This window comes from Cucumis melo, chromosome 2, assembly GCF_025177605.1.
Source record: "Cucumis melo cultivar AY chromosome 2, USDA_Cmelo_AY_1.0, whole genome shotgun sequence".
Lineage (NCBI taxonomy): Eukaryota > Viridiplantae > Streptophyta > Magnoliopsida > Cucurbitales > Cucurbitaceae > Cucumis > Cucumis melo.
The window spans coordinates 16,972,773-16,987,322 of NC_066858.1; the positions used below are offsets into that span (position 1 = coordinate 16,972,773).

Consider the following 14,550-nt stretch of genomic DNA (forward strand, 5'->3'; position numbering starts at 1 on the left):
TACCATAAAAAACTTATTTACAACTAACAATTATATATAAAATTTGTAAGATTATAATAGAAAATTTGATGAGAGTTAGGTCAAAGATTTGGTTGTTCTTGGATTATCCTATATAAAATTATACAGATAAAGTCTAAAATTATCTATTTTTTTAGGCGTTCTTAGTACAATTTTGGTCAAGATGAACTAAGATCATCAAGTTTGTAGGCTTTCCCAATACAATTTTGTCCAAGATGAACCAGATTCCATAATTGTTTTGAAAAGATAAAAAGAATTAGTTAAGATTTTTTTAAATTAAAAAAGATAAAAAAAATTAGGAAAATTATTAAGAATAACAAATGAAACTATTTATAAAATATAACAAAATTTTCAAAAGGGCTATAGTAAGTAAGATGAATGTTGCTATATTTTGTAATAATTTCAATAATTTGTTATTTTTGAAAATGTCCCAAAAATTTAGTTAAGATTTGGTGTAAAATTTAGGAAAATTTGAAAATTTGTAGAATTTCAATTAGTCTACCGAGATGCACCGAAAAACTCAAAACAACCATGTTGGAAAATTTTAATATTTCAGAAAAACGTCGATGATCGATCTCGTCCAAGAAAATATGTTTAAATGATTTTTTAAAAAGATGCTAGTTTTACGAGACAAAACCTATTAAACGATGTTTCCGGCCATTTTCTTATTTCAAATATAGAAAAATTAACCAAATACTTAAAAAAAATACAACAAGAGTATTAGATTTATGATAATAGACACTAATAGTTACTATTAATAGACTTTTTTTTTAGGGATAAATTACTCAATTTTTAAAGAATCATTGATTCTTAGTTAATTAGATTTTATCAATATATTAAATGATGTTTATTGTTTAGTTAACTAATCTATTAAAATTATATAAGATACAGTCATCTTTACTTGTAGGAAGTAAATACTAACACAAATTTGTATTTAATTCTAATAGTATTTTTTTTGTACAACACAATCATTTTTTTTTTATTTGAACATTTTACTTTTAGACCTTCTTTATTCACATACATCAATACAACTTAAGCCAAGCAAGCATAATTTTTTTTTTTTGGGTTAATCTCTAGCAACATATTTTTAAGTATTTAAAATCAATTCTCAAGAGGACATGGGTTTAATTTAGGGTAACCACTTACCTGAAAATTAATTTCTAGGTCTTTGACACACAAATATTGTAAGGTCGGGTAGTGGTGGATCCAAAAATTTTGTATAGATACACTATATAATAAACACACTAAAAAATATTTTAAAAAAAATATTAATACAGTACTTGATTTAGTAAAACGATTATTCAACTCTTGAAGTTATATATCAATGACAACATAAAAAGACTTCAACACGATAATGATGCAAATTTGTGTTTGGTTAATATTTTTGACTTTTTCGTCCTCGAACTAAAAACATAACATCCATTTTAAGAACTTCAATGTCATGACTATTGCAGAAATTAGAAACTATTTTCAATAATGAATCTCAACCAAACTCTCTTATTGTATTCACAATATCTTGATCTTTTGTCTGTAAAACTTGAGACAAGTCATTTGTGATTCTCAATATATTTTTCATGGGATGCATATTGAAACATCAACTACTGAAGAGAACATTGTAACTAAACTCGTTAAAGTGTTGTAATGTATTCTTTTGAAGAAATAAAATTATTGTGACAATTTATGAAGAAATTTGATATTTGAAGAAAAAAATCGTTGATATTTGGAAAGATATTTGATATTTGGAAAAAGAAAATTATTGATATTTGGAATAAAAATAATTGTAATTAGTAAGATTTGAACTCTTACACTTTGGGTTGGGGGAATAAAGTGAGGGTATAATCACTAAACCAAAACCAAATATTAATAATTATAAAGCATTATATAATATATATTGTAATCTAACACTTCAAAATTAATATTAAAATACAAAAATTGATAATATGAGGGGAGCACATGTCCCTGCTGGTCCCTTAATAAGTCTGCCCCTGGAGTTAGGTTATCCCATGAGATTAGTCGAGATGCGCATAAACTGGTTCGAACACTCACGAATGTTAAAAAAAAAAGAAAAAAATCAACCCTCAATTTGCTGCTTATTTTTTTAGCTGTGGGGAGAGAAATTTCACCGAAACTATAATTCTTGGAGAAGAATTAAAAAGATTCTTTCATTAATTTTTATTTTTATTTTTATTTTTTTGCTCTTCCAAAAAAACCTCTACTTGACTGGACAAAAAAACTTTGGTACAAAATTCTAAAGATAGAGCAAGATCCTCTAATATTAATGTGTTATCGACTAATATTTAAGAATATATATTTATATTGTGAATAAAAAACCATATGAAATTGATCAATAGATATATTACAAATTTACGGTGTGTGAACAAAAAGTTGCAATAGCCAAAATTTCAAAACCTATGTTGGTTAGACGGGCCCATTTTTGCTTTTTGAAAATTGGATTTGAAATTAAAAGAAAAAAAAGAAAAGAAAAGAAAATACAAGAATGGAAATAGGAAATTTCACATTTTGTTTTGAGCAAAAAAATAAAATCATGAAAGGAAAGAAATCACTTATTGAATTTCATGTTTGAAAATTTGAATACGTTACCTCAAAAAAAGAGAAACAAAAGTGCATACGTGACACGTGTACCATTTCTACCCCATCTGGAGATCTGTTTATTACTATTTACTTATATATATATATATGTATATATGTGTGTGTGTGTGTGTAAAAAGTCATATTTTAGGAAATGGACAAATAACGGAAGAGCGATGTGTAACATTTCCCCAGAAAACTGCCCTAATTTACTCTATTAACCAAACGTGTGTTTCTAAAAAATTTGATACATCATCTTATAATTCATTAGCGGATAACTCGAATATAAGACTTCCACTCCAATAAATATCGATATATTATAATCAATTTAGTTCAATTAATTTAGTTTAATGATAATTAATATGAATTTTAATTCTAAAGTCAGTAACATGAGATTAACTAATCGATAGAAATTGTATCTATATCAACCAATAAACGGAAGTAGTAGAAATTTTCCACCTCTATTAAAAATTTCAAAAAAAGGAAAAACAAATTTAAAAGGAAAAAAGAAAACATAAGTCTATTAATGACTTCGAAGTTCGAACAACCTGCAAAACAACAACTCAGCTTTCCAGTTTGCATGCATGAAATGAAAGGTGTTTGAAGCACATCATTTTTTAATTTTCAAAACCCTTTTGGATTATAGTTCTAACATTAATAACAAACTATATTTGTAGTTTTATATTTATTCATATACATATATATATATATATATATATGTGTGTGAATTCCTTCTCTGATTAATTGGCGAATGATTTAGAGAGGAATTAATAAATTTAATTAAAACACGCCGTAATGGCATCGGAGAATTCCAGCGTTGGCAGTTTCCGACCAGACGCCGCCGCTGAAGAAGATTCTCTCCGATGGGCTGCTCTTCAAAGGCTTCCTACTTATCAAAGGGCTCGTAAAGCCCTTCTGCATGGTGTTGCAGGTCAACTCTCATCATTATTATTTTTATTTTTATTTAAATTCTTATATATATATATATATATATATATATATATATATATATTTAAATATATAGATTTTGTTTCTGAAATCAATTGGCAGGGGAGTTGAAGGAAATTGATCTTCAAAAGCTTAATGTTAAGGAAACCAAAGAACTTTTAAACAGAGTGGTCAAAAATGCTGAAAGTAATGAGGAATTTCTTCACAAACTCAAGAACCGAATCGACAGGTTTCATATTCCCTCTTTCATTTTCTCTTTGTTTTTATAAATTACTCTTCCAACTGTAGCTAGTAATTTGGTAACTATTTACATTCTTCTTTAAGTTTATTTTTGTCATGGTTTGTATGTTTTTCATATAGAAGAGTTGAATCATTAGCCAAATTTCAAGTTTTTCAAAACTATACTTTTTCTAAGTTTTTAGAAACTTTGCGAAAACATTTAAATAACAAAGATGGATAGCTTCAAAGTTGTATAATGTTTAAATTTGAAAGATTAAATAAAAAACCAAAGGATTATTTATCTCGTTTATAATTTATTGGAATATATCTTTTTGGACAGAGTTTCTCTTGATTTACCAACAATTGAAGTGCGATTCCAGAATCTTAACGTTGATGCTGAAGCATACTTGGGGAAATCAGCTTCCCCCACAATCTTTAGATATTTTATAGACCTCGCACAGGTAATTGATTCTCACCTCTAACCTTCTTTTTATAATTGTTTTCTATATTTATAAATGCTATTGTGAAGACGAGAAGTCTACCAAATGTTTTCTCTTAGCTTATTGTTGAATATGATCCATTATTTGAATTGTTGAATATTCCGTATTGGTTAGGAATTGAGAAAATCTTGCATATATAAGTAAAGAAAATATTTTGAGGCAAAATATGCAATATCGTGTACGTGTTATTGCAGAGATAGAAATAGTGCAAAGGAACTATTGTGCATGGAAATCTATTTTATTGAAATGCTTTAAATTTATAATCAACCAAAGTAAGTATTATTGTTTATCTTGTTTTTTCTCTTTTTTTTTTTTTTTTTTTTTTTTTTTTTGGTCAAGAAAAATATTTGGACTCTATTTTCATAGAGATAACTGTTTAGTTATTGAATTTTCATATGCAAAGTTTGATAACATAATTTAATTTCTGTAACAATTTACCTCCTAAACTTGTGAAAACTATTATCAGCATGAATTAATCAAAACTATGAGCAATGCATGTACATGCATAAGAAACTCCATTATACTTGCCAAAGTGAGCATCACGAACATGTATATTCCTTTTCATGAGCTTGGCAGTTCAAATCTCCCATTTCCTCACTTGTCGTACTCACAAGAAAAAGCACAAAAGAAAAAACACCCTTAATAAATAATTTTACGACAGACTAAATTGTCACAAAATTACAAACTAAATAGCGAAAGTATAGGATCAAATGTGCTTTGACCTTGTTGATCTTTTTATAATCTCTCAGTTATATAATCATTTTGTTGACATCTCATAGAGTGCAGCAAATTGCATTCATTTATATTCAACCCAAAAGCAGCAAGTCTCAATCCTTTCTGATGTTAGTGGAATTATCAAACCAGGAAGGTGAGGTAATTGCTATCCATGGACCTTTTATTATATTTTTTCCTTCTTGTCTTAACACAATGCCCAAATTTTTTAAGTTCATAACTAACTAAAACATGATTTTCCCTTTCAAATTCTCTGCAGAATGACCTTACTTCTTGGACCTCCAGGTTCTGGCAAGACAACTTTGCTAAAAGCCTTATCTGGGAAACTCGAATCAAATCTACGGGTTTATATCGCTTCAAACTTGATAAAAAACTTGATCCATTTTATCAATGCATTAAGTCATGAAAACTTATAGTTGATTCTTGTTTTATGATAGTTTTCTGGGATAGTAACTTATAATGGCCATGAAATGAAGGAATTTGTTCCTCAAAGAACTGCTGCTTACATCAGTCAGTATGACATTCACGTTCCTCTGTTGACAGTAAGGGAAACCTTAGCGTTCTCAGCAAGATGTCAAGGAGTTGGCACTGGCTATGGTTTGAATTTTGAAACCCATTTTCAAGATTTCCTATTTGAAACATTCTAGGAAAGTTTAGTATTCGTTTCTGAAACTGGTTTCGTCAATGATTTAGATATGCTTACTGAGCTTTTGAGGAGGGAAAAGCAGCTTAATATCAAGCCAGATCCTTATATTGATGCATTAATGAAGGTAAAATGAACGAATGTTATCCAAATAAAGTTGAATAGTACTTAAAAACATAATTATATGATATTGTTTATACAGGCATCAGTATTGAAAGGACAAAAGGAAGATATTGTTACAGAGTATATACTCAAGGTCTGTTGTGAAATCCCATTTGTAATAGTAATAACTACTATTTAGTGTAACAAAAGAAAAATTCCCCTTAATTTCTAACATTTTTCCCTTCAGATATTGGGATTGGATATTTGTGCAGATACCATTGTAGGAAATGAGATGTTAAGAGGTATTTCAGGAGGACAGAAAAAGAGAGTGACCACAGGTAGAGATGAATGGTTAATTGAGATTTGAAGTAATATGATCTCAGCTGAATTTTTAAAACTTTGTATTTCGAAGGAGAGATGCTGGTTGGTCCTGTCAATGCGCTTTTCATGGACAATATATCTACTGGTCTTGACAGTTCAACTACATTCCAAATTGTGAACTGTATTCGTCAATCCATTCACATTTTCAATAAGACTGCGGTGATCTCTCTTCTCCAACCTCCACCGGAGACTTTCGAGCTATTTGATGATATCATTCTTTTGTCAGAAGGTCATATTGTGTACCAAGGTCCACGGGAACATGTTCTTGAGTTTTTTGAATCCATGGGCTTCAAATGTCCTGAAAGGAAGGGTGTAGCCGATTACCTGCAGGAAGTAAGTCTGCTAGTTTACTCACTAACATGTAGAACAAAGCTTATTGACATCTGCTGGAATGCCTTGAATATGTGGTTTGGTGCTTTAAACGACTAAGCACGGGGCTTAGAGGCATTGTTATATGAACCCTCTATCTTTATTGGTGCCTCTTAATCCGTATCTTGATATTAACTTTCTAATTAAAAACTACTCTCTTGTTCTGCTCGTGGACGTGTTAACACACTGTTAGTGAATTGCGTAAATCGTTTTTCAGATACTCAATTGTCTATGTCTTTTTGGTTATCTTTGCTTATCAAATTCATAACATCTAATGACATGAGAATCTGAAATCTGTTGTTTAGGTTACATCAAGAAAGGATCAAAGACAATACTGGAAGAATCATGATATCCAATATCGTTATATTTCAGCCGACGAGTTTGTGGAGGCTTTCAAGTCATTTCAAATAGGTATTGCAATAGAGCATGAGCTTGCTATCCCATTTCAAAAGTCCAACAGCCACCCAGCAGCTTTAACAAAAACTAAATATGGAGCTACCAAGAAAGAATTAATGAAGGCATGCCTATCAAGGGAAGTTACTTTAATGAAGAGGAGTGCATCTCTCCACATTTTCAAGATTATTCAAGTTAGTTCTGAAATATCATTTTTACTTTTTTGCAACCTTCATCTAAAATTTTAAAGTGTGACATGAAATTCATTTTGTCATTTTGTCAGCTTGAAATCTCTGCTATAGTTGTAGCATTAGTGTTTGCTCAAGCTAGAAAGCAGCATGATAATATTCAAGATGGACTTGTCAAATTGGGAGCTATCTATTTTGGACTCAACTCGTTAACATTTACCGGATTCTTTGAACTGCCATTAACAATTGACAAACTCCCTATATTTTACAAGCAAAGAGACTCCCTTTTCTACCCATCATGGGCATTTTCACTGCCATCCTCTATCCTTGGAATTCCTGTGTCTTTTATTGAAGTAGCTCTTTGGGTTGCCACAACGTATTATGCTATAGGATTTGAACCTAGCTTCACAAGGTCATGAGCAAATCCTACATTCCTATATTTCTCAGCTTCATTATTGCCTTGGAATCTTAAATTAAACCCTTTGTTGATTCTCTCTTTACAGGGTGCTTAAACAATTTTTTGTTTACACATTGAGTGGACAAATGTCATATGCTTTATTCAGATGTATTGCAGCATTGTCCAGGGATCATGTTGTTGCAAATACAGGAGGATGCCTTGGTGTATTATGGCTTCTGATATTTGGTGGATTCGTTTTATCACATAGTATGATTTAATTTAGAAAGTGAAATGATCAGATTGCTTGTTACAGCCTTTAGTCAAAATAACCAATACTTTGAATTCTTTTGCTTAGATAATATGCAGAAGTGGTTGTCTTGGGGATATTGGACCTCGCCACTAATGTATGCACAAACGGCACTATCGATCAATGAATTTCTTGGTGATAATTGGAATCGTGTATGTATCATGTCGAAACAGGAAGTGGTCTTTGTTGCTCTCTCTGCGTTACTGTGTTGATATTACTTGTAAAAACATATATTGTGGAGGATTCTAAATGTGGAGATCAAATTTAGGTTCTTAACGGATCAACCGAGTCTCTGGGAGTTTCAGTCTTGAAATCACGTGGGCTTTTCGCTAATCCATACTGGTATTGGGTATGTCTTGTTGCATTGATAGGATTTATAATCCTTTTCAACGTAATTTCTGCAGTGGCTCTGGCATTTTTTAATGGTAAAAATCTCCATTCATCCAAATAATTTTCGTTCTACATATATCATTCTAGTTGAATTCATTAAGTGGTGAACTGTTTTTGTTTGATCTCAGAATATGGGAAATCACAAACAGTAATCCCTCACAAAAAGACTGAGAACAAGGAACAGTCTGACATGGTCGGCGAGGAAAAGGATCCCTTATTCGAGGACACTAAACCAAGCTCAATCAGGAGTAAAACTGACAACATGTGTAAAAGTAAGTCACATTTGGCTACTGAGGTTCGGTTGTCTAAAATTTTATCTTTTCTAATGTGCTTACTAGATCTCATCCACAGATTCTGAGGTCAATAGACATACCAATCAAAAGATGCTTCTTCCATTCACGCCACTCTGCATAACGTTTGAGAACGTCAAATACTCAGTAGATATACCAAACGTAATTATGGTGTTGTAAATTACCATGCTCTATCACTTCTTATTTACTTCATGGCATTAAGATCCATTGTTGGGGAATTTCAGGCAATGAAAATTCAAGGTGAATCTTCGGGTCGGTTGGAACTTCTGAAGGGAGTTAGTGGAGCTTTCAGGCCTGGAATTCTAACAGCACTAATGGGTGTTAGTGGTGCCGGAAAAACAACGCTCTTGGATGTGTTATCTGGAAGAAAAAACAGTGGTTACATTGAAGGAAGTATCAGAATATCAGGCTTTCCCAAGAAACAGGAAACTTTTGCTCGAGTTTCTGGCTACTGTGAACAAAATGACATTCATTCACCTTATGTTACCGTGTATGAGTCCCTCATATATTCAGCATGGCTTAGATTGCCTTCAGAAGTTGACTCAAAGACTTTAGAGGTTTGTGAATCTGATTATTCGATTCCAAATGATAGTAAAACCTTTCTCTGAACTCTTCTTTAGATCTTATCTTCCAAAATTTAACCATTGCAGCTTTTTGTTGAAGAAATCATGGAGCTGATTGAATTAACACCATTAAGAGATTCGTTGGTTGGATTTCCAAATGTGAACGGATTATCCATCGAGCAAAGAAAAAGGTTAACCATTGCTGTTGAGCTTGTTGCTAACCCTTCGATAATATTCCTGGATGAGCCAACCTCGGGTTTAGATGCTCGAGCAGCTGCCATTGTAATGAGAACTGTGAGAAATACAGTTGATACAGGAAGAACAGTAGTATGCACAATTCACCAGCCAAGCATTGATATATTTGAATCATTTGATGAGGTATCCACTAACACCAACACAATACAACAAACTTCTTGATTACGTCCAATGCTCAAATGAATTTAACACATCTCCAATTTCAAACCACAGCTCATTTTATTGACAAGAGGAGGTGAAGAAATATATGTGGGTCCTTTGGGGCCACAGTCTTGCCTCTTAATCAAGTATTTTGAGGTAGGTTAAACCCATTAATGATAACTTTCTTTTCCTCATATAAAATATAAAATGGAGTGTTTTTATCAGTTTTACTCTGTGGTGTTGAAGGAAATCCATGGAGTTGATAGCATAAGGGATGGATATAATCCAGCAGCATGGGTTTTGGAAATGACAACAAGAACACAAGAAGATATTCTAGGCATAAAATTTGCTGAAATATACAAGAAATCCGATCTTTTTAGGTCAGAAAATTAATTAATTCAAGCTGTTATGAACTATGTTATTTTTAGCTGCTCTAAATGATAATCTCTTGCTAATATTAATACAGGAGAAATGAAGCTTTGATTAAAGAGTTGGGTGAACCTCATCCAGATTCTCAAGATCTTCATTTTCCATCAAAGTACCCACATTCCTACTTGACTCAGTTCAAAGCCTGCCTATGGAAGCAACACAAATCGTATTCCCGGAACACTGCATACACTGCCGTCCGGCTGGTGTTTAGTGCTTCAATGGGACTTATGTTTGGAGCTGTTTTTTTGGGGCTTGGCAGCAAGAGGTACATTAGACAAAACCATGGATACATTGATTAATTAGATTTGTAGATATAAATGTTATGATCTTTATAACTCAGGAACACAAAGCAAGATATTTTCAATAGCATTGGTGCTATGTACATTGCAATTAACTTCATGGGGTCACAAGGCGCTCTTACGGTACAACCTGTGATCATCACCGAGCGAACCGTTTACTACCGCGAGCGGGCTGCTGGAATGTATTCTGCTTTGCCTCATTCTTTTGCTCAGGTATATTTCCTTCAATTGCAATATTGATAAATGTGGAAATATCAGCATCTTATTTCAAGTAAAGCTGAACTTAGCATTTCTTTCATGGAGAATCCGTTGATCGACAAATACAGCACGGACACTTTAGTTTGACTAGCGTATCCGTGTCCGACACATATCAAACACTTGTTAAGGCAACAAATAAAATGCTTGTTGAGTAGACTAAAAAGATACATATAAGACCATGATAATAAATTTTGAGTATGAACTACATCAAACTAATTTTTGAAGCATATAAATGCATCAACCCACTTACCTTGAATTTTCTTGTGGTATAGAAATTTATATTTTATTAAACATGTCCTTGTCGTATCGTGTCCTATATTTAAAAAAAGTATGATTTGTCACATTGTCTGCAGTGTACCGTATCTGTATTTATGCTTCTTAGGACAAATCTCAACATAACATCGATCTCTGAACTAAAATTTAATCCAAACACGATGCTTTCATGTAACATCTGTTTCCTATGATGTCAGGTTGCAATCGAGATCCCATACACCTTGCTTCAGGTATCACTTTATGCACTTATAGTGTATGCAATGATGGGATATCAATGGACAGCAACCAAGTTCTTCCTCAATTTCTTCTTCATGTACATCACGATTCTTTACTTTATATACTATGGTATGATGGTGATATCAGTGAGTCCTAACCAAGCAACTGCCACTATACTTTCTGGCCTCTTTTACGCCTTCTGGAACCTTTTCACCGGTTTCGTCATCCCCCGAACGGTAAGTTGCTTGTACCGTTATTTCGTTTCATAATTCCCAGTTGCTTAAGTTTCAATTGATGATGATACCTTGATGTTTTGAATGCAGAGAATTTCTGTATGGTTGAGATGGTATTCTTGGATTTGTCCAGTTTCATGGAGTTTGTATGGATTGGTGACTTCCCAATTTGCTGATATAAAAACTAAAGTTGAGACAGGGGAGACAGTGGGTGAGTTTATTAACCAATATTATGGGTTTAGATATCAGTACTTGTGGATGGTTACAGTTGCTCTTTTAGGCTTCACTTTGCTCTTCATTTTGGTGTTTGTTTACTCGGCCAAGTTCTTGAACTTTCAAAGAAGATGACAAACACATACATTTGAGCTTCTCATTACATTATATGAGAGTGACAAGATTGGTTATCTTTTTCTATTTGAATCTTCAAACTACTTCAATCTTGTCTAGTCACCTTATTAGGATTTGACATATAGTGTATGTTCTCTTTTGTTTAGTAGTTTGATGTGAGAGAGAGATTGAATAATTTATAAGTCCGAATAATTATCTATAATATTTTCATTAGTCATTTTTATTATTATTTTGTTATATCGTAAAAATTTAGTCTCTCTCTTATACTTTATCTTTTTCATCCCTAAATCTTAGATAACCGTCAAAAATAGTCATCAAAGTTTTTCATAGCAACCTTTAACTTTTTTAGGGACATCATATTATCGATTAATTTTTGGGTTTTATCAGTAGAATGTTGGCCAGGAAGAAGAAAAAAATTATTATTCTGATTGTGTAAGAATTGGCAAAAATATGTAAGAATAATGGTTAGTCTCGATCTTCGTCCTGACCAAGATTCCACCGAGAAAGAAAAAGAATCGTTGTTTTGGATGTGTCATTAATTTTCTTTTCTTTTGTCGGTATGAATCTTGGCAAAGATGCAGTTGGGATGAGCCATTAGAACAAGTTGCCAAAAGTTGCTATCGGTTAAAGGTTGAATTTTTTTAGCTTGAATTTTTCAACCGCAGCCATATTTGGTCCGTAAAACTTGAAAATATACCCTTCTAGTTGATGAGTTTTAAGGATAGAGTTTGAAAGCAATTAATTATTATTAAGAAGGGTAACAATAAAAAAGAACTCCTACTCGTTAAAGTGAATTTAGTCCTCAACAATAGTTAATAGGACACAACCTCCTTTCTTAGAAATTTAATACTTTTCATCTTCGTGAAACTACGAGAAAATTAGAATATCTTATTATATTCACACACAAGTACAAGAGTTAATATTAGTATAATTTAAAAAGAACAATAAAGAACGCTAAACTAAAGTATTTATAATAACAAAATAACTCTAATATATCTTAGCAATTGTTATACTAAAAAAACTATTATTTCCCTTTCTTACCCATTATTTTTAATTTAAAAGGGCATGTCAAAGACTCATAGAATTTAGATACCAAAATATTGAGTATGATTAAAAGTTTTAGACACCAAAAACAAAAGCCAAATTATATCATCATAATTTGTCAAGTTGTTTTTTGAAATAGTCGAAATATTTTGATAGTGTAATTTAAATGAAATGATGAAATCTATTAAAAATAGATACTTCAAAGTATGCAGAGAATGAGATTTAGATATATTCAATTACGTGAAATAAAGTATTTGATCTTTTTAAAAAAAAGTTTAAAATGGGATACACTAATAAATTATATATATTGGGGATGAATAAGAAATGGAACATATATATATATATATATATACATACATACATATTTACCTAATATTAAAAGGGTTTAAGAGGGGAGAATTTTTCACTTCCCTCATTCCTCCTACTCTTTTTTATTAATACCCATGACCCCTACACTCAGCATCCTTCCGTTGTAAATACGTGACCTTTTAAGTTTATGTTCTTTTGAGCATCTGTTCTTTCTTCTTACTACTACTTCAAGAAGGCATTTTATAATAAACAAACTTAAAAAGGTTAAAAAATATTAATAGCTTCAAATATCAATTAATTTAATATGTATTACAATTGTCCTCTATGAATTTTCATGTTTTGAAATTGACATTAACTTATCCACTACATCTTTCTCAATATAAATTATAAGATAAATATCGATAATAATTTGAAATGTTCAAATTTACTTTGAAAATTAATATAATGTATGGTGATACATTGTAATAAAATATAAACTTTATAATATAATTTGATTTTTGAATATGATCCAAAATTTATTTATGAGAGAATAAAGTATTTGAATATTAATTTAAGGAGTCTTTTCAAAAATATAAAAAAGCGGCAAAGTATTTACATTGTATAGAATAATTTCGAAAATGGAAAAAATCGAGAGGTCCAATGTGTAAAACACCAAAAATGCCCCGTCAACAATGTACAAAATATATTTGGTAACGCGATTTGATACACGATTGTTTAGATTTGACTACGATCGTTTAGATTTGGCTGCACGATCACCCCAAATCTAAACTATTTTTTTTCAACATTTGGTATACGATTGTTTAGATTTGGGTTTAGATTTAGCTACACGATTGTTTAGATTTTACCCCAAATCTAAATGATTTTTTTTTTCAAAATTTTGTATAAACTAATTTTTTTTAATATTCTTTATACACGATCTTATTTAAATGTCTAACCAATTTTTTTAAGATTCTTATACACCATCAGATTTGGTTACCTAATCTAAACGTAAAAAAAGAAAATAAGAAAGACGATACAATACATGCAGTGAATGAGAAAAAAAAAAGGAAAAAGATGAAAGAGGAAGAAAGACATGCACGCATCTAAAAAAAAAGATAAAAACAAGAAAGACGATAGAAAGAAATAGATTTGGTTACCCAAATCTAAAAACAAACAAAAAATGGAAGAAATCGCTTCTAAAAAAGAAGAGTACAAAGGAAGACGATTAGTACAGACGAAAACAATTAAAAAATCGCAAGTATGAGAAAAAGATGGAAGGACAAATCTGAAATATTTAGAAAATGGCTAACTTTATGGGTTTTGTTACACGGGCCGTAAATATTTCAATAGTTTGTTATATTTAGGAAAGTTTCCCTTAATTTAATGTGAATTAAATTCATATTAAAACTATAGATTAAGATTTAATACGTATATTATATATGTTAAACTATAGGTTAGGAGAGAAATTTATATATGAATATGATTCATATTTGTATTAAATTAAATATAAGGGAAATTTTCATAAGTGTAACAAAACATCAAACTATTTATGGCCCGTGTAATAAAACTCATGAAGTTAGTCACTTTTTAAATATTCCAAATTTGTCCTTCTATCTTTCTTCTCCTCCTTGCTGCGATTTCTTTTATCGTCTTCTTCTTCTTTTTTTTTTTTTCCGCTGGGATTTCTTTCCATGTCTTTCTCCTTTTTTCTTCTGT

General features: G+C 31.2%; 1 protein-coding gene across 1 annotated transcript; it reads left to right on the forward strand.

Moving 5' to 3' along the window:
* Window positions 1-3,402: 3,402 nt before the first annotated feature.
* Window positions 3,403-11,731, forward strand: LOC103501569 (ABC transporter G family member 38). Its single transcript, XM_008465179.3, has 25 exons — window positions 3,403-3,538; window positions 3,658-3,784; window positions 4,115-4,235; window positions 5,054-5,142; window positions 5,266-5,350; window positions 5,444-5,603; window positions 5,700-5,776; window positions 5,852-5,905; window positions 5,999-6,089; window positions 6,164-6,465; window positions 6,807-7,088; window positions 7,178-7,494; window positions 7,586-7,746; window positions 7,835-7,938; window positions 8,055-8,211; window positions 8,305-8,448; window positions 8,528-8,628; window positions 8,712-9,044; window positions 9,138-9,428; window positions 9,519-9,602; window positions 9,693-9,826; window positions 9,913-10,140; window positions 10,216-10,387; window positions 10,903-11,157; window positions 11,245-11,731. The coding sequence occupies exons 1-25, from the start codon at window positions 3,403-3,405 to the stop codon at window positions 11,500-11,502; spliced, it is 4,263 nt and encodes a 1,420-aa protein (XP_008463401.3). The 3' UTR covers window positions 11,503-11,731.
* The last annotated feature ends 2,819 nt before the right edge of the window (window positions 11,732-14,550 follow it).